This window comes from Rutilus rutilus, assembly GCF_951802725.1.
Source record: "Rutilus rutilus genome assembly, chromosome: 25".
In the NCBI taxonomy this organism is placed as follows: Eukaryota; Metazoa; Chordata; class Actinopteri; order Cypriniformes; family Leuciscidae; genus Rutilus; species Rutilus rutilus.
In genome coordinates, this window is record NC_140229.1 from 26,829,416 (window position 1) to 26,851,273 (window position 21,858).

The 21,858-nt window shown below is 36.4% G+C and overlaps 1 protein-coding gene across 8 annotated transcripts in view; it reads right to left on the bottom strand.

Moving 5' to 3' along the window:
* Positions 1–703: 703 nt before the first annotated feature.
* ppip5k2 (diphosphoinositol pentakisphosphate kinase 2) overlaps positions 704–21,858 on the bottom strand; it is a 49,299-nt gene continuing 28,144 nt past the window's right edge. The window contains exons 25-32 of one of the 8 annotated variants that reach the window (XM_084401467.1): positions 21,596–21,766; positions 18,781–18,954; positions 15,845–15,917; positions 12,621–12,740; positions 5,666–5,728; positions 3,476–3,619; positions 3,273–3,386; positions 704–1,724 (exon numbers count right to left, since the gene is read on the bottom strand). In XM_084401467.1, coding sequence (XP_084257593.1) covers positions 1,450–1,724; positions 3,273–3,386; positions 3,476–3,619; positions 5,666–5,728; positions 12,621–12,740; positions 15,845–15,917; positions 18,781–18,954; positions 21,596–21,766 — 1,134 coding nt within the window. In that variant the 3' untranslated portion in view covers positions 704–1,449. Of the gene's footprint in view, positions 1,725–3,272; positions 3,387–3,475; positions 3,620–4,737; positions 4,920–5,665; positions 5,729–12,620; positions 12,741–15,844; positions 15,918–18,780; positions 18,955–21,595; positions 21,767–21,858 lie in introns of those variants that run through there. The other 7 variants (XM_084401469.1, XM_084401468.1, XM_084401472.1 and 4 more) reach the window with 7 other exon arrangements.

The following is a 21,858-nucleotide window of genomic DNA, read 5'->3' on the forward strand; positions in this document are numbered from 1 at the left end:
ACGTTAAAAAATAAATACGACCTCGCGTTGTGTCACTCATGTTTACACACTGCCTGTGAAACCTTCGTCCATCATAAAAAAATTGGATCTGGCAAATTGGCAAATTTACAAAAAACGATAGGCAAATTCCTATCGAAAGTGGGCATCCCTCTGCCCTACTCACTCTGAAGGGCAGAACATGACCATGAATGATTACATTACTTCCTTGAAGTGACCATTGCATGTCCCCTGTGCTAACAGACTTGGGGAAAGGCCCTTCGTGAAGGGATTCACTTTCGTTTGGAACACTCCTACACTCCTCCCTTCCCGAAGTACCCTTCAAGGGTGCAAAAACGTTTGGAAATCGCCCATTGTGTTGGTCATAATGATGGACACACACGAAATGATCTGCGCCTGTGTCCTATAATCTGTGCATCGTCAGCCGGGGAACCTTCCACTCCCATCTGCACTTTTATGGGACTGTGGTCTCACGCCAGTTTGCTTGCTGTGTTCAGTAAATCTGGCCTAAAACGTGCAGTGTTGGGGGCTCCAGAAACAGGTTTGTGAACATAGTCCTATTTCACTCTAAAATAAGTCACATTATGACAAGTAAAAATAAGTTGTATATGGCTCCAACTCTACCAGAAGATCATAGGAGTGTTGGAGAAGCTTGGTGCTAAACTCTGCAGGAAAGTACAGAACACAAATGATGGGTCAGAGAATTAGGTGGTCGGCTGCCATTGCCAGGATTTAAATGGTCAATATAGTTTTGATTTCATGATGACCTCAAAAATACCATCAGCCAAAGTTTATTCCCAATATTCACAACATTTAGTTTAATTTCAATTTGATGTAAAAGGAATTAACATAAGGCAGATTTCCATTATAGTGGAGGGAAATAATTGCACATTCTGATTGTAATGAAATATATGCATTAAAAATATGTTTCTAAACATGAAATATCACTCAGGACCTTGTTTGATGAGGCTCCAGATGTGCTGTATTCATTAAATATTCCAAAAGAATTAAAACCAGCTGCAGTAACATGTCATACTATGACAAGTAAATTCTATGCAAGCTTTTACATTTCGACATTCAAATATACAGGATAAATGTGACACATTCTTCCGAACCATTCAAGGTGAATGGAAGAGCTAAATAAGCCTACGATATGATTGTAATTACAACAACGTGATATCTTTAAGTGGATTGTTTTGGTAACAAACATTCAGTAAGATGTTCCTTTAAATACAAATAAAGGTACTGCTAATTATGACAAATTCTTGTCACTAAAAGTAACAAAGTCAGGCTTGTAACATGCTCTAAGGATTGATCTAATCTGTCTGAACAAAAATCCTGTTTTGGTTGGCTAGGTCCATGACATGTGGTCCTCTGCTTCAGTTGTGTCCTGGTTTGCGAGTGTACTGTGATGTACTGTACATTTCCCAGGTGGTGGTTTGCAGATTGATGTCATGTGTAAAAGCCTGGCATGGTTTTGGTAGCACTCTTTTTTTCAAGAGCAGGGACTTCGTGTGCTGGTGTGCCACTGGATGAGACACAGGACAGCTGCTGGGTTTTAAAGGAGGAATCCTGAGATTCAGTTGGCCGAGTGATGGAGATGTTTGGAGCAGGGTTGGGCTGCTTGGTCTCTGAGCTTGGCTGTGAGGTTTCGCCACAACGTGCGCCGTGATCTGGAACATCTGCTGAAACTGCTCTGGGTTTTCTGGCGGGAAAGTCATCCTGAACTGAAGGAAAATAAATATATTCAGAGGTGAAAAACAGAAGGAAAGGGGCACAATGGAGTGTCTGGAGAGAGTTTTTCCAATTCTGACGAATAACAGATTTCCCACACTTTTTTAACAGTGACTTCTCTATGAACTTTCTATTTGTTTAAGATTTCTGCATAAGATTTTTTTTCTCTTAGATTTCAGATGATTTTTGTACCATTTTATCCATTTTCAAAACGCTATGCATTAAATAAACTGTCAGGGCTCCAGACGGCAACCAGACTTTTTTCCTGCTGGAGTGACTAAATATTGTCAGAGGTCGCACTGGGGCCAACACCACATTGTCCAACTGATAAAAGCTGGCATTTCTGCAGCATATGAAAAACAGCAAACGGAACGAAAGCGGAACGAAACTGCGCTTCTCGTTTGAGCTGCGCAGTGCGGACCGTTTATCAGCTCGGTTTACTAGCGGGCCGATCTCCATCACACGACACCGTTACTACACAGCGCTGGAGATCCAGTGAGAAAGCGTTTGAATTCACTGCAGCATTAATGACGTCACTGCGAGATCTAGTTCAAATTCAGCACAGAATTATCTGTTATAAACCACAGATATCAGATCAAACAGCGCAGGAGAAACATTGTGCCATGAACCAACAAGTTAAAGAAGGCTTTTCAATCCACAAATCACCAACATTTAACATGGATTTAATGTAGTAACTGTAACCATGGTATTGTGGCAGAAGCAGTCGAGTGGTTTTTATTCATCTCAGGGTTCGTACATTCAAGCACTCTTTAAGGACTTTCAAGCGCTATACACTTTTTCCAGCACTTCAAAGCTCTAAATATGATCCATTTTTAGTGTTATTTTTAATGTGATGATTTGCAAAATTAAAAGTTGATTTAAAGTAAACTAACACTTTGTAACAAACAAACACTTTTGTTTTTGGGGAAAAAAAAGACAGTAGATGGCAGCAGAGGAGCACTTATTTGACTTATCAGACATTTCCACTCCCTAATAATACATGGAAACACTTAGGAAGTCACAAATTCTCATAAAAAGAAACAACAAAAAAAACGTTTCTTCCATTTGTGACTGAATTACACAGAAAATTAGTAAAGATCGGTTCTTTTATAACCACTGAAGCTGTCGGTCGGTTCAGTATGATACTATAGAACACCAATGGTACATTTAATACGAATATTAAGAATAAGAATATAGTAGAATATTTCAATTTTCCCAATAAAAATGAGATTTTTGCACGTTACTATTGTTAATAAAAGGTGATTTTATCTGCATCTCAATTCATTTCAGTGCTTTACTGTCAAATTTCCAATAAACAAACATGCAATATTATTAGTAACTGCACTTATTAATGCAAAACAATAAAATACCCTCCAGCGCTACTAAACGAGGTGCTGCTGCCTCCATCTGTAGAGCTCCTGCTCTCTAGTGTTAGTCTGGAGCCCTGACTATATATGAAGCATTTGTAAATACAAAGCTAAGTTCTACTGGTTTTGTGTAGTTATTTTTATGAGTGCCTCTATACAGTAAATGCAACATGCCTGATGCACTCTTCTCCGGTGAGCACGTCTTCTTGCCAAGGGATTGTGTGAATGGACAGGGCAAAACTTTTGCCGGAGTGTAAGTGTTCAAAGGAGCCTTCTTTGTGGGCAGAGCTGAGGGTTAAAACAGATAAAAACAGGTTCAAACAAATGTACAGTAAGCGCGACACAGTGGCAGTCGGTGCATGTTGTTTTGACCGTACCTGGCGAGGATGGCGACATTTCCAGGACTGGATCATTGGATATGGCTATGGAGGCGAGGAAGTCATCCACTTGTTTGAGCGACAGGGAATTATGGAGGGTCTCCAAGGGACAGATTGAAGGAACCATGGAATACAACTCAAAACCTTCAATGAAATATACAACATCAGAATCTGAAAAAACATCTTCAGCTAGAATAATCATACAGCACGAACTATAACTTAAGATCTTGGAGAGATGGCAGAGATATGGCGTTCCATTTCCTCAAAAAAAAACAAAAATGACAAGCAACAACACCGTCAAACGTGAGTTTGAGGTGGGCAAGATGGAGGCAGATGGGTCACACAAAGAACAGCTCACAATACCTTCAATCTACCAAAAACATCACTTGGCCAAGATGGTTTTATGAAGCGGAAATGACAATCGACCTACCTTGTACAAATATTTCTTTTTCTCAAATGAAACTAGTGGAACAACATGATTATGATTTGATTTGATTTATTCAAGTCATGCAATTTGGCACAAGATGCCTTTGTCTTTTAATAAAAGCATTAAGCAACAAGAGGCCATGCATTACAGTTATTATACCACAGATAGGTGTTATTAACCACGGTAAAACCACTGTAACACACAGCCTCTCATGGTTTATTGCTTTTATCCAACGGCAGAAACAGTTCTAGAAGACACATATTCCATAAATAGTAACATTTATCAAATAAAAAAATCAGAATAACCAATTATTCTGTCAAGTAATATAGTTCATTAGTCTGTTTACGGTTGCCAAGCAACATAACATTTATATATTCATATAGAATGTCCGACAAGTGCGCCTTCATTGGCATTTTACATTGGCTTTAAATGGGACTCAATTCATTAGAATTTAACGATAGAACTGATTAGATTTGGAGTACAAGTGCTGTACCCACTTAACACAGATTGATTTACTGCTTTTAAAAAAACAAAAAAGTATCAATGCCTTTTAACAATAAAAGAAAAGACTTCTTAAGAAGTGAATGAGTGAAGGAGCCAATCACACAACAGTATTAGAAAACTATTATTAGGCAATGTTCAAATTATTAGGTTTGGTGATTTACCTAGAATAGGACTAAATGCAAGATGAGAGGATGTCTTGTCAATTATTTTAAAAAACACAAAGGAGAATATGCGATGTGTGTTACTTTTCCTTCTGGGAATGCAATGAATAAACCAAAAGCTAATGTTCTTGTGGGTACATAAAGAAAGATAAAAATACAATAGCATTCTGAGATATAGGACAGATCTAAGCGAGACTGAAGGGTCAAAAACTAAGGTCTATAGACTAGATCTGAGTACTTACTACACAAGATTGGGAACTAGAGCCAAAATAAACAACAGACACTAATTAGACAGAATAGAATGTGTATATTAAGTATGATTAACACTTACCACTGAACAAACTGGAAAACACTGACCCATTTAGAAAAGCAGATTAAAAGAAAAAACAAACAATAAAAATGATATGCTAAAAATGGGCAATCGTCTAAACTTCCAAAAGCATCATCTTGGATGTTATCAACTTATAAAAACTTACAACTTACAATATGGTTTAAATAATGCTTTACATTTTAGCCAATCATTGAATTTTTTTTTTTTTATATATATATGTATGTCACTCTGTTGGATGATAAAGTTTCATTTATGCTACAGAATTTGGAATTGGAAAACACACAGAAAACATGTAAACGTTAGTCAAGCTAAAATATGCAGAGACATTTAAACAGGTTAAAATAAAGTGTTTTATATTATATAAATATTCTGCATATAGGCCAAAGAGCAGCAAATTCTTTTCACTTGATCAACGTATTTCAGCAGTTTCTAAGAACTAGTTAATTCAACCACAAATAAACAAGCAAATAATTAACAATAGGTAACAGCAGAATATTCCAATTTATTAACCTTATTGTACTTTATGTAAATGCGATTTTCTTTTAAATCCATGTAATGAGATCACCGTCCAGAGGAGACTAAACTGTTGATCAAATATATACTTGATGCCTGGTGTTGAATGAGTATCTTTAGTCCTTTAAAATGTCACATTCCCTGTGCCCTATCCTGGGGTTGAAGGAGGAACTCTATATCCAAGGAACAAATAATAAATCAAAAACTGAATGTGAGGGGAAAACGTGACTAGGAATTAACAAAAGCAAACATACCATTGGTTGGGTGTCGCGCAAATGAGATAGAAAATCTTTTAACAGCAGAACCACGCGTAGCCTCTGAGAAAGAGAAAAACAGGTACCTGAAATGTATAAGAGCTAACAGAAAGAGGGTTAAAGAAAGGCTGAAGAAGGCAAGAGTCATGCAGGAAAGACGCAGAAGAAAAGCAGAGGAGTGCTTGTGTTTAGTGTTGGGACAGCCATAGGGATAGGGATTAAAAAACAACAACAAAACCTTCGTTTCCTTTCTGTTCAAGCAAACACACCATATTAACCCTAGAATGCATAAAGGGGGTTAGATGGACACGATAGAGCAGCCGTTGAATTGACACAGCAATCAACTAGTCAGAGGATAGACTGTGATCTCAGATAAGAGAGACTTCCAAAAATGTGACACGCCACTTTTTGTTCAAATAAAATAACTTTTTTCTATCACTACCCCAAGCCTTTGTAAAGGGTCTCAAAATTACCCGTAGGCTTTTCATATGGAATTTTGACTCACTATCTATTTTTTGGTCAGTATTAACACCCAGTGGCATTAGATAAGGCTGCAACATGACGACTCCAGTATCAGGACTTCTCATTGGCCCAAAGTTTATTTCTTATGAACAACCTCCATTTGACCCGTCTTTACCCTAAAGGTTCAGCACGGACACAAGACTACAACACATCCACTGCAGTTATTCAGATTTACACACATTTACCTGTTCTTCGCCTTATTAGTTTCAGAAAAACAACAGTCTACTTGCATGTCTGCAAGGATCAGCGAAACAATTGGCAAATGTTGCTAGCAAATTAAAATCTCACATAAATACACATTTGTCACAAGTTATTATATTGAACTGAATTTGGTTATGTAGGACAACTGAACATTGCTGAAACATTTAAACTGGTGCATAATCCAATTCTTCAATGATTTAATGATAAAGATCAAAACAGGATGCCATCTCTTTATACGGGTCATGCATTCTAGGGTTAATTCTATGATGGACGCTACACTTTCTTTAGCACTGCTACTTCATGAACTTCATGATCTACAACGCTCTTGCTTCACACCACAAATTAGCCGTGGAATCTTAAATAAAAAATCATTTGTGGGAACCAAATATGAAAACAAACAACATAATAGGACATCAAAACATATGCTGAGTTATATTTCTCCTCAAATAATAGCTACAAAGTCAGAAGTCACTTGTTGCATGATAGATGGTCTTAAAAACTTGCTTTGAACAGTTATATTATTCCAGCACAGACTCTACAAGTAGGCTGGATATGTTAGCAGAACCATTAACAGATTCCATAATCCTATATAATTGTATGAGGAATCAATCATTTTACCAAAATAAGTTAACTAACCAAAAGGTATACAGGATTTGTTTGCTCAATATTTCTTTAGAAGTTAACACAATATCTACATATAAATCTTGCCTTACTCCAACTCGCTATGGTAAGTCTGCAGTAGTTATGTTAATTCAGAGTTGTGAGGTTCAGTTTGCTGGGAAATTTCTAGCTTCCAAGATTTGCCCTAGGATTTTCTTTTAGTCATGTCTGTATACAAAGAAAAAAGGTTTGGCTACTATGGTGCAGGTGTGTGTGTGTGTGTGTGTGTGTGTGTGTGTGTGTGTGTGTGTGCAGGATAAGGGGAAATACCAAAAACACAGAATACCATAGTAGTGTACTTTAAAGGGGTCATGACATGAGAAATCAAATTTCAAAGATCTTTTGACATAAGAAGTCTTTGTACCATTAAAACATCCTGCAAGTTTCAGAGCTAAAATCGTCCTCCACATTATAAATAAAGCATTTATTTAATCAAGCTCAAAATACGACTCCTTTGGATATTGGGTGATCTGTGACGTCACAAGTCACGGGCAAATACATTTGCATACGACTGCCTCCGGAGCAAGACATCGACCAATAGTTTTACATCATCGCACCATAAGCCCCGCCCACTGGTGTTCAGTCGCTTAACGGCTGACATTTGCCTACACTGAATGTGAGCATTACGTCAAAAGCAAACAGAAGCCATTATAATGACTGATGCTGTCTACACTGATACAGAATACAGATGTGTGTTCAGATTATAATGACTGACGCTGTCTACACTGATACAGTATACAGGTGTGTGTTCAGATTATAGTGACTGACACGGTCTACACTGATACAGTATACAGATGTGTGTTCAGATTATAATGACTGATGCTGTCTACACTAATACAGAATACAGATGTGTGTTCAGATTATAATGACTGACGCTGTCTACACTGATACAGTTTACAGATGTGTGTTCAGATTATAATGACTGATGCTGTCTACACTGATACAGCATACAGATGTGTGTTCAGATTATAATGACTGATGCTGTCTACACTGATACAGTATACAGATGTGTGTTCAGATTATAATGACTGATGCTGTCTACACTGATACAGTATACAGATGTGTGTTCAGATTATAATGACTGATGCTGTCTACACTGATACAGAATACAGATGTGTGTTCAGATTATAATGACTGATGCTGTCTACACTAATACAGAATACAGATGTGTGTTCAGATTATAATGACTGACGCTGTCTACACTGATACAGTATACAGATGTGTGTTCAGATTATAATGACTGATGCTGTCTACACTAATACAGAATACAGATGTGTGTTCAGATTATAATGACTGATGCTGTCTACACTAATACAGAATACAGATGTGTGTTCAGATTATAATGACTGATGCTGTCTACACTAATACAGAATACAGATGTGTGTTCAGATTATAATGACTGATGCTGTCTACACTGATACAGTATACAGATGTGTGTTCAGATTATAATGACTGATGCTGTCTACACTAATACAGAATACAGATGTGTGTTCAGATTATAATGACTGATGCTGTCTACACTGATACAGTATACAGATGTGTGTTCAGATTATAATGACTGATGCTGTCTACACTGATACAGCATACAGATGTGTGTTCAGATTATAATGACTGATGCTGTCTACACTGATACAGTATACAGATGTGTGTTCAGATTATAATGACTGATGCTGTCTACACTGATACAGTATACAGATGTGTGTTCAGATTATAATGACTGATGCTGTCTACACTGATACAGTATACAGATGTGTGTTCAGATTATAATGACTGACTCTGATACACTGATACAGTATACAGATGTGTGTTCAGATTATAATGACTGATGCTGTCTACACTGATACAGTATACAGATGTGTGTTCAGATTATAATGACTGACTCTGATACACTGATACAGTATACAGATGTGTGTTCAGATTATAGTGACTGACACAGTCTACACTGATACAGTATACAGATGTGTGTTCAGATTATAATGACTGACTCTGATACACTGATACAGTATACAGATGTGTGTTCAGATTATAATGACTGACGCTGTCTACACTGATACAGTATACAGATGTGTGTTCAGATTATAATGACTGATGCTGTCTACACTGATACAGTATACAGATGTGTGTTCAGATTATAATGACTGATGCTGTCTACACTGATACAGTATACAGATGTGTGTTCAGATTATAATGACTGATGCTGTCTACACTGATACAGCATACAGATGTGTGTTCAGATTATAATGACTGATGCTGTCTACACTGATACAGAATACAGATGTGTGTTCAGATTATAATGACTGATGCTGTCTACACTGATACAGTATACAGATGTGTGTTCAGATTATAATGACTGATGCTGTCTACACTGATACAGAATACAGATGTGTGTTCAGATTATAATGACTGATGCTGTCTACACTGATACAGTATACAGATGTGTGTTCAGATTATAATGACTGATGCTGTCTACACTGATACAGTATACAGATGTGTGTTCAGATTATAATGACTGATGCTGTCTACACTGATACAGCATACAGATGTGTGTTCAGATTATAATAACTGATGCTGTCTACACTGATACAGTATACAGATGTGTGTTCAGATTATAATGACTGATGCTGTCTACACTGATACAGTATACAGATGTGTGTTCAGATTATAATAACTGATGCTGTCTACACTGATACAGTATACAGATGTGTGTTCAGATTATAATGACTGATGCTGTCTACACTAATACAGAATACAGATGTGTGTTCAGATTATAATGACTGACGCTGTCTACACTGATACAGTATACAGATGTGTGTTCAGATTATAATGACTGATGCTGTCTACACTGATACAGTATACAGATGTGTGTTCAGATTATAATGACTGATGCTGTCTACACTAATACAGAATACAGATGTGTGTTCAGATTATAATGACTGATGCTGTCTACACTGATACAGTATACAGATGTGTGTTCAGATTATAATGACTGATGCTGTCTACACTAATACAGAATGCAGATGAGCATTTAGCATTAAAAGTGAAAAATTATGAAGCATTAGCAAATCATAACAGTGGCTGTTTACTTACAAGCATTAAAAGAGCCACGCCTTAAAAAAGTGTTATTTCAGACAGAGAGGCAGAATGAGGGTTGAAAATTATTTTTCCACATATATATTTGTGTGTGTGTGTGTGTGTGTTATAACACTTTAACATTAACAAGGAACATTTAAAAAAAATCCATGTCATGACCCCTTTAATGATAAAAAAAGAAAATGATCATTTTAGTTTCAGTTTCAGCCAGATCTTTAGTTACAGCCAATAATTATTATTTTGAAGCATCAATAACAGAACTGATTCTAATGACATAAAACTGCTTGATATGCACTGTTGATAAAACTCTGCAGTGTAAAACCAACACGTCACCAAAATATGATTGAAAGTTCAGTGCTGTGCGAGTGAAATCATTATCTGATTATATGAAGCAGAACTCAGATTTCAGTTACAGCCTGCTGAAATGAAGTGTTATAAAATGTGTTTTTGCACAAGATTAATATTTGTATGTTCTATGTATGTGCGTTGATCAATGTTTATATGTGAATAAAAGCCTAATTAAATCTGTTTATCAAAAAAGCGATCCGGTCTCTTCAGAAGACTTACAGAGGAGCCGCTCTTTTCATATGGATTACTTGTACCCTTTTTTTTATGAACTTTTTGAAAAGTTTTGCTTGCATGGACCTTTAATGGAGGGACAGAAATCTATCAGGTTTTAATCTATCTATATTTGTTTGTGTTTTAAAGATGAATGAAAGTCTTATTCAGAATGGGTTTATGAGGGTGAGTAAATTACAATTTTTTATTTTTGGGTGAACTATAAATGCAAAACTTTTAGCAAAAAAATTCATTTAATCTTTTTCATTTTAATGGTTTTACTTTATTCAGTTAAATTTTAGCTACACAGTGTGTTAGTTATTTAATATTAAGATATGTAGGTTTTTGTAAATTTAACCCTTGTGCGTCCTTAAGAACATTTTTGTCTTTTTCTAAATAGTTTTTTTTTTCATGTTAATGCCAAGTGCATACATGTTGGCAGAAGTGTGTATTTTCATTGAAATTTTAATAAGAGATGCACCGATTGCAATTTTCTTGGCCAATACTAATTTCAGATTTTTTTGTAAGTGTGACCTGCTGAAACACAGCACAAATAAATGCAATAGAATAAAGAGATATATGTAATAAACACAGCTTTAGGTTTTTCAGGTGGGTGTACAGTAAATTCAGGTAAGAAATACTACAGATACACTGGATAGTCTTCATTGTACAAATGAAAAAATATTATTTAATTTAAGATTAATGCTTAAAATTAAAGTTACAAAAGTTATTCAGTGAAGAGCAGCGAGTGATTTTCTCTGTCTTTCGTTCTTTGATTAACATGGCAGACAGAAGCAGGTTTATTAGGCTGCTGTCACTTTAAGAGCTTATGCACGGATCCAATATACTGTTACACAACATGTGATTTCTCTCAACTATTTACGTTCCAAAAACTGACTGTGTTTAACTGAATACTCGGCAAACAGGCACAGAATCGGAAAGACATGAGACTGACCGGCCGGTCCGAGCATGCCGAAAATCTGACAATTCCGGGTGATCGGTGCATCTCAAATTTTTCACCCTCACTTCCTTTCATAAATCTATTTTACACTAATGTACACAAAATAACTAAAACCTTTATAACAATTTTTGTACTTTTACTTTTTTTTTACAACAATCTCCCAATGGTCTTCTTTAAAATGAGACCCAACTTAAGTCTGTGCTCCAAAGCTTCACATTTTTTTATTACAGATATTTTTGTCCTCTAAGGACCTTAGAGTAACTTTTAATATTGACGCACAAGGGTTTAACAAAATGTGTGTTATTGTTACTCTTGTTTGCAGTGAAAATAATCATCATCTAAGTTACATGTATATCTGTGGTGTAGCTACTGTCGGGAAAGCTAAGAAAACAGGCGACTTTCTTGATGTACGTACATTAAGTCGTATGGACTGACCACAGAAAAACAGATGGGTTTACAGTGTGTTACAATAGTACGAGTTACATTAAGGTAAATTAATAAATAAGTAACATTATTTGCTAAAAGCGCAGAGATTCTGGTGAGACGGACTCTTAAGATGAATTCAACACACAGCTTTGGGTTACACAGGACGAGACATAGGCTGCACATAGGATTTACAAAATAAACCATATGGTTTTTTACAAGGATTATCGATAACTTGTTATTATACTTGATTTTTAATGTTCGGTTCATAGCATACATTTCTTGCAAAAGCATTTGAGTTACAGGATTCCCAAAAAGATCCTGAGTTTGTTGTGATGTAGGTTTCTCATCATAAATTAATCTAACGGGGGCAGACGGGCATCTGTACCACAACACAGCTACAAAAGGACGACTTATTCCAATGAGAACAACACAAAATCCGGTAGTTTCCAACTGAAAACACAGATAAGACTCCCGGATTCCTTAAAAGTAGGGACGGGGATTCACCATTAGAAGGTGTGTGTGCGTGTTTGCACATACCATCTAAGAAGCCAGAGGAGGTCAGCTTTTTACGGTGTGCGTGAGCGTAATCTTGTAGGTTAGGAGCGCTGGAGGAGCCGCCCAGCACCATGGTGCTAAACAAGCCAGCACAATGAGACCCTGATGGGAGTTAGAGAAGATACATACAGCAATCGGGTGTTCCAGAGACACACCTCGCAGTGCATGCAGCATGCAGCATTTATTACAGATTCTTGCCACAGAATGAGTAGTGCAGCCTCACTGAAGCATCCCATAATGACAGTAATGTCTTTTGTCAGTGTGACCTAGTTAGGTAAAACGATCTTCAGAGGACCTCACTTTAGGGAAAAAACAAAAAAACACTCTTCCGACCAATAAGACATTAGCTTTAGGGTCACGTGAAGTGACATATCAAGCAATTACTAAATGAGAAAGACTGAATGAAATGTGGAATACACTTACACCATCTTTACTACAACTGCTGTAACTATTCCAGTATTATTACCCACTGTAGACCACTAGGATAATCCTTAATATAGTCATTCCATCGCTCCAATCCAGGGGCTGGATTCACAAAGATCTTCTTAAAGAAGTTAAGAAATCTCTAAGAAGTCTGTAAGAATGGTTCTACGTGTGATTCTTGAAAAAATCTTAAGTTATCAAACATTTTCTTAAGAAGAAAATGGCAGACTTGTTGTGACTTGGTGTTATCTGATTGTATGGCGGTCCTTGCAGAAGATTCCAAACCTGCATGAGTTTCTCTCTTCTGCTGAACACAAAAGAAGATATTTTGAAGAATGTCGGTAACCAAAGTGTTGAGGGGAAAAATTACTATGGAAGTCAATGGGGTCCATTAACTGTTTGATTCCTTCAGAATATCCTCTTTTGTGTTCAGCAGAAGAGAGAAACTCAAACAGGTTTGGAACAACTTGAGAGCGAGTAAATGACAGAATTTTCTTATTTTCGGGGACCTATCCCTTTAAATCACCTTTCTTCCCCATTCTGGTGCTCAGTTTGAACTTCAGCGGGTCGTCTTGACCGTGTCTATGCCTTAAAGCGTTGAGTTACGCAAAATACATTAGATATTTACACTGACGAGCAGTTGAACAGGTGCACATAATAAAGTGGCCCGATGAGTGTATGTAGCTAGTGTTATGTTGTAATATTTGAAACAGTCAAAGGTAGGAGGTTATCCTACCTTTAAGAGGTGACTTACAATAATTTGATTTTTAATCATAATTTTTAAAAAAAAAATAGAAAAATCTTAAAGGGTTAGTTCACCCAAAAATGAAAATTCTATCATTGTTTACTCACCCTCAAGTTGTTCCAAACCTGCATGAGTTTCTCTCTTCTGCTGAACACAAAAGAAGATATTTGGAAGAATGTTTGTAATCAACAGATCTCGGTCCCCATTGACTTCCATAGTAGGAAAAAAATATACTATGGTAGTCAATGGGGACCGAGATCTGTTTGGTTACAAACATTCTTCCAAATATCTTCCTTTGTGTTCAGCAGAACAAAGAAACTCATACAGGTTTGGAACAACTTGAGTGTGAGTAAACAATGATAGAATTTTCATTTTTGGGTGAACTAACCCTTTAAGAGAAAAAAAGACAAGAACATTCTTAAATGTTTTTGAGAATACAGAATATTCTTGACTAAAAGCTTTGTGAATGCGGCCCCAGGAGTGTACGATTATATCAGTTACATTTGAACTATTCATAGTTTTTTGCATTATGGCAAATCTGTATTAATGGGACACATTTTGCTATGATTGACCAGAATGCATTTTGCTTTTGTTTGGGTGCACACATTTTTACAGCAGACAAAAAAACTCTTCAGGTGGCAAGCTTTATAGTTTTATAATGTTGTATAAATCTGTGCCACTTTGTTATGTCACTTCACAAATCACGATGCCATTGACGTCACATCGCAAAGTACCGAACTAAATCACACAAGCTCTTAGTTGTTCGAAAGATCAGTCGAATTTACACTAAATTTTGAGGGCTGACACGAAGAACACATTCTGTCTCGGTAACATGTCCATGTGCTACTTTTCCCCCCAAGCCAACATCAACATTTTAGTTTAAAATGTCTATGAAAGTATAAATCGAAGTGCACATCGTAGGTCCTGTGACCTTTTGTCTTCACTAGTTTTAAACTGTCCTGCAGTATGACAAGATAATTAACTTGAATTAATACAAAATTCAATTCATATGGGCTCAAAAAGCTGCATGTATAATAAATCTAAAAAGAAATAAAGAAAAATGTATTACAATAATGGGGCCAGTTGTATTATTGTATGTCTATTAAGAACTAGTCTGACCAACTAGCAATTAGTTAGGGCTAATTAGTCTTACTTTTCAGATTCATATTAGACTAATCTATGTTTTTATGTAACTGACTTAAAGTTATGACCAGTCTTGAAAAAAAAGACTAGACTAAGTAGTTGCAACCGGCCACTCGTAAAAAAAATTAAAAAAATCACTCATCGAAGAAAAGGCTCTACAGCATATAGAACCTAAAAGGGTTCTGTCAGGTACTTGTTTTAATTCATTTTTCAATTTAATTACATTTTATTAATTAAACAACTCAAACCACAAGAAAAAATTCAAATAACTGTTAAACATGAAAGTATTACGCAGTCATTTAAGATTTTCTTCTTATACAGAACCTTTTTTTTGCATAACGCGTTCTTTAAAATTCAAGAACCCTAGGGTTCTATATAGAACCTTTCTTGCGAGAGTGATGTCACACCGCAGGACATCCAAAACTATGTCCTGTCACCTACACATCTACATACACTTACTAAAGATGTATAATTACCCAGTAAGCCAAAAGTATATGCTTCCATGTAAAGCATGGAGGCTTGTGTGTATACGGCCTACAAACACACAAAGGACATTACAAGCATGTATGAGAGTCAGCACTGTATTAGTCAGCTGTGTGGCAACAATCTTAGAACACAGTGTGTTTCAGAGTGAAGCTCACTGACAGTATTACACATTCACTTCCAATTCAGACCCAAATTAATTGGTCGTTAAGTTTAAAGAATCAAGAGAGAGCAGCCACATCAACATCACACACAACAGAGATTAGAAATGGAACGGCAAAATATTATTTGGACACAGAAAACCAGGACAGTGTGTCAGAGATCCTCCACAGTGAACATTCAGGATATTACGAGATATATGTCTGTTGACTTTATAAGATCAAGATTAGGAGTGTGTTGAGTGTGATCTTACCGATTCCAGGGGTGAGCTTGTGATCGGGGTGAAGTCTGGCCGGTCGGCTGTGGCTGTTGTTCTCCGACAGAACCTGAAAGAGCACAAGCAAACTCAACAAACAGTCAACCTTCGTCCGTTCTTCATGAAGGCGATTTACAGATAGACAGACATTAATAAGCAGCACTGTAAATATGTGAGTTCACAGGTCTATACAATAAAAAAAGACCCAGCATGAAGGAAAATAAATGGATCATGCGTTAAGCATTGCCACACAGACTCCATTCCATATCAGAAACGGGAAATGAGATCAGGAATGCAGAAGGGTGTGAGGACGGACATGGCAACAGTTTATAGAGTAAAACTGAATAAACCACAATTTCAAACAAATATGCATTTGCATCCATGTAAAACCCAACAGAGCAGGGAACAAGACGGTCACAGCCCAGTTATTTTCCTCTGTTAAAAATGTTCATTTCAGTTTCATGCAAAAACCAAAGGAAACTTCAAATCTATGAAATCTACTTTGGGGTAAAAGAGGGTTATCCGGGGAATAGGAAGAGGGTTATTGGACACTAAACAGCAGTCCTCTTTACACGAGGCCTAGATCAAGCCCGTCCTCAACTAAAAGGATTTTCAATGGCCCCAAAAATACACTCAAGGCACACATCAAATCTGTGTGTTTATATCATACAATCAAACCACTTTCAATTTACCTGAAAGATTTTGGTTACAATATAACACACACTTAAGCAAAACATGTCACAAAAAGAGAGATCTACTAAAAATCACATTGACAGAATTTCAATGGATTGCAAATTGCTTTGATATTCTCTCATTCAGACATTTTTAAGTGTGACTAAAGTGTCCAGATTCTTTTTTTAGGGTCACTGTATTTAGTTGAAGACTTGGGCTAATCTATCCTCAAAACATGGAACTTGACCGAGGTTCCCAGTTTGTTAAAAATGACAGGAAAACTGACATAACGAAGCAATAATATATTTTAAAACAAAGACACAAGCATAATTATAACACGTGGGTTATAATTACTTTTGTAAAACATAATAAAAATTGTGATGTTCACTAAATGGTTAACCACCATAAACAAATATCACTGATTATGTTGATAAAGCTTCCTTGAACTGTAAGAACAAGAAATGAGAAATGTCGATCTGGGTGAGAACAGTGACCAATGAGGAGTAAAAGGTGCCAAAGCAGAGGCGAAATCTGTCCTGGAAGAGGCGAGTGACAGGCGTGATCCACCCTACACATGTGTGACATCAGCAGCCCAGAGCTCAACGCTTACTGGACACTGAGATGGAGCAGGATGCGAAGGACAGCTAATAGCACAGCAGATGAATGAAAAGAGACTGACTATAGGCTAAACATGGATAAAGAGAGCAGACTGGTGCAGAGAGAAAATTAATCACTGAAGGGTTGGAATGAGGTTTTTAGTTTATGGTCTGAAGCAGCAGCAAAAGGCCAAAAGTGTACTTTTGTCATAGCCAAAACGTCTATGAATCAATGTTTTTTGTTGTTCCTCTACATGGTATGACATTCCGGTTTGATTCAATCAGTATCCAAGTCACACACACACACACACACAAAATAAAATAAAAATAAAAGATACAACAATACTATACACAACTAATTGACAAATTTTGTTAAAAAGACAGAATTTAAAGTCAACCTGAAATGGCATTTTATGTCCTTAAAATGATGCATTTTTGAGGATATTCAACAAGGAGAAAGACTTGAGTGTACGCATCAGAAACATGGCTCTTTACATCTGAATGAGGGTTTGCAGTAGCACTACTGAACCTCTGAAAAACCACACGCAGAGAAGCCTGAGATGACCAAAAAGTTGGTCTCTGAGAGCATCTCGACAAAGAATAATGGTAATATTTAATCTTCTTTTGCTATTATTGCCGTAACCTTTACTTACACTAATACTAAACTACATTAACTATTTATTCACAATTATCTATTGGCAAGAATCCCCTGTGATCTACCTATAAAAATACCAAAAAAACAGTGACTAAACTGTTTGGCTGCGTGGCATATGTCATTTTGTTCGGAATAACATGCACAGATGAATCATAAACAATGACATCAGGAACATTTCAAGAAAATAAAACTTTTAGCCAATTTTGATTTCACGTTGACTTTAAACCAACACTGTAAAAAGCAAAGACTGGGTTATCTGTGTCTGCACACGAATGGATTTGTCGTCTAAATCAAGAATCACAGAATTTAGTACCAATTACGGTCAATGGAGAAATATTAAACATTAAAGTTAGTTTTCATACGATTACAACAAATACATGGTTTATTATGTGGAACTTGAAGAAAACATTCATTAAGATTGAATTAAGTTTAAAAACATTGTTAAAGGGATAGTTCACCCAAAAATGTAAATCCTGTCATCATTTACTCGCCCTCGAGTTGTTCCAAACCTATGAGTATGAGTTTCTCTCTTCTGCTGAACACAAAAGAAGATACTTTGAAGAATGTTGGTAATTAAACAGTTGACGGACCCCACTGACTTCCAAAGTAGGAAAATAAATACTATGAAAGTCAATGACTACCGTCAACATTCTTCAAAGTATCTTCTTTTGTGTTCAACAGAAGAGAGAAACTCATGCAGGGTTGGAACAACTCAAGGGCGAGTAAATGAGGACAGGATTTACATTTTTGGGTGAACTTTCCCTTTAAGACAAAGATGAAGACTAAAACTTAAAAAAAAAAAAAACTAAGATACTTGATACAAATTGAAAAGTTAGAAGCTGATATTCCAGAACACAAACCAGTGCAATCAAAATCAACAAAACACATGACCAATGAGGTAATAGTGCTCTCTTTTAATTCATCTGCTCATTAGGTGTCCTTGCTCACCGCCGTGTGAATGAACAGTGCGTTAGTGGTTGGTGTGAAGAATGAATTAAATTGGTAAAAACCTGTTGCCATGAGCCAAAAATACTGGATGTGAAAGCCAGTGATTTGGGGGAGACTGGGGAGGAAGTAATTTGGTCCCCTGATCTGCGTCTTCGACGCCCAGTACCAACACCACAGGTGTAATGAATCCAGGTACCTATAGAGTCAGGGCTAGACACACTCAGGGGGCTCTCTTCCTGGAAGTGAGACAGGGGGCAGAAACAGCACAGTCATGCAACGTTAACAACAGTCCGGCTACGTGTCCACCAACATTCACTACAGGAAGGCCTTTTACTCGAGAGAAGACGAACAGCTATATGTGCGCTCATACTTTGCCAGCAGGCGTCTTGAAAAAGTCTGTCTGCATTGGGGACTAAAAAAGAAAACAAAAAAAGAGACCGTGGCAATTTTCAAAATAACATACATTTTGTGGGTGAGAAAAGATTCATGGACATGCTTTTGCACCCATGGTTTTATACACACGCTAACAAGGCTGCTAGCTGCTAGCTTGACTGAAAATGGATGCTTGAAACAATATTGTGTGACATTAGCATGGCAAGATGGGATCATTTGCATCACATTGTACAATAAATACCACAAGCAACAGTATGAGAGCGACACGAGGGTGAGAGATGGGCTATTTTCACTTTTAGGTGGACTTTTCCTTTTATTGATTTAATTTCCTTTTTTGGACAAAAAAAGTTTCAATTTTCTAAATATAATCTTTCGTGTTCCACAGAAACAATTTATAGGGTTTGCAATGACATGAGGTTGAGAGTTGCAACATAGCCCGTTAAAAGTTTCTTTTCTGTATAGACGAGGGAATGTGCGATTCAACTATGTGTCATGTCTTTTTGTCAAATGTTTTTTTCATGTAAACGACTCGAATCTTAAATAGAGACCAAAAAGTCAATAGGGTTTTAGGCTAAAATTACACGCCTGTCTATTTTAAGTGCTTTTCTAAAATGATGTGATAAACACAAACAACCATCTTACTCTAAAATAATCGATGTAACAAGAAAATGGCTATGCAGATCATTTCTGTATTTTCTGATCAAATACATTACTTTTCCATTTTTGGGATGCATCAATTTGTTCTTTATATCTCATTTCATAAAGGAAAAATATCAATGTCAAATATCATCAAATTATACATTAGACTATAATGCAAAACTTAAGGTACACTATTGTAACTTTAGACCCTCTATCGGTTAAAAAACAAAACTGCATGCCTGTGACTGTGCGGATGAATATGATTATGAGCAGCCGGAGCAATTTTACTCTATTTCCGGATATGATGAGACACACACAGGCGAAAACCATCCTGTCAGGTCTGAAATATAAATATTATAAAAGGCTTACTAATCAGTGAATCAGGGTAAGACAAAAACACGTTTTGGAAGAAGATTTGATGATGAATTAACTTTAAAAAAGTTACATAGTGTACCTTTAACATGAAGCTGTTCAACATTCCTAGAATAACAACAGTCTTTCACTCCCATTTTGATCCAGCTTATATGCTTTAAAATGACATAAACTGAACTGATGAAAACAAAATACAAAAACATCAACCGGTTTCCTAAAAAACAAATGAATGGAAAGAAACTGAGAAGCGGAGGAGACTTTGGCACAGTCATTAAATGAAGGACACGTGAAGGCGCAGTGACGTGAAGAGAGATGCATGAAATGCTGAAATTGATGAAACTCACACACACTTTTTCCACATCAACGCATGATGTGAATGTCACAGCAATGGGGAAAAAAAGTACGATAAATATAATTCATTATGCACAGTACATACACTACCAGACAAAAGTTTGGAAACACTGAATTTGTTTCTTGCGATCTTAAAAACCTAAATCTAAAAGTTTATGCTTTAAATGTTTGCAGAAACATTTCTGCTTACAATCAGTAATTTCTCATTTGTTAACAAAAGTTAAATACATTAGTGTACATGAACTTACAGTTAGAACTGTTCACAGGATGTAATTAATGTTAATTTCAATTATTACTTGTATATATTTAAAATCAAATGTTCTATCTGTTACATTAGTTAATGAACACCTGTATTTTTTAATTAACATTAACGAAGATATATTGTGTATTGCTGTAAAATACATAGTCAACATTAGACTTCAAGACTACTGTATATACTGTTCATTTTAAGTTCATGTTAATGCTAATGCATTAACTAATAGTAACAAATGAAACATTACTGTAAAGTGTTAACAAATGTAAAAGTTATATTTTAATTGTAATATAAAGTGCCCCTATTATGCTTTTTCAGATATCACCTGTCATATAGTGTATGTACAGCTGTTTGTGAATGTAAAAGAAAGAAGCGATTCTGAACTGCCTGCGTCAGTAACTCCAGTCTTGCTTCCTGAGATGTTAACAGAGATTTCTGTGTTGCACATCATCGAAGACAAATGTTAGCATCTGTTAACTTTAATTTTAGGAGAATGATGGTTAATTTTCTTCTGGGTTTAAAATCTACATTATCTTCGGGATGTGACATTTTACAGCGCTATAGCACATTGATGATGCATAATTATGAATGAATCGTGGCCTTGACAAGACTCTGTCTGTACTTATACATATACACTATATATGCAACAAAGTGCTTTGTCGCACTACATTCGGATGGATTGATTCACTTAAATTGGCAGTAAAAGTTCGAGCTCTGTGTAGATAAGCCTTAACTCATGCATTAATAACTGTCTCTGTCAAAGCTAAGCTTCTATATGTACAATATACAGAATAGTGATACATTGGAAATGACTTGATTTGATTACTAGAAGAAAAGTTATATTATAATGACAACATATAGTAACTTACTTCCACAGAGCCAATCTTTTTGGAGCGGGGAAGAGGGGACTTGCGGTGGATGTAAATGGGATCCGACACCATGGGGCGGAACATCATCAGGGCTCGGTCCGGCTCGTCCCGTTTGGCACCGCTGGCCTCCTCGTCACTGTCATTATGGGATTTCTTCTTGGAGCCCTCATTCTACAGAGACATCAAACATTTAAGTGCACTCGAGCTTGAAGGACAGAGACTGAGAAACACTGCAAATAAAGACAATCAACAGAACATCAACA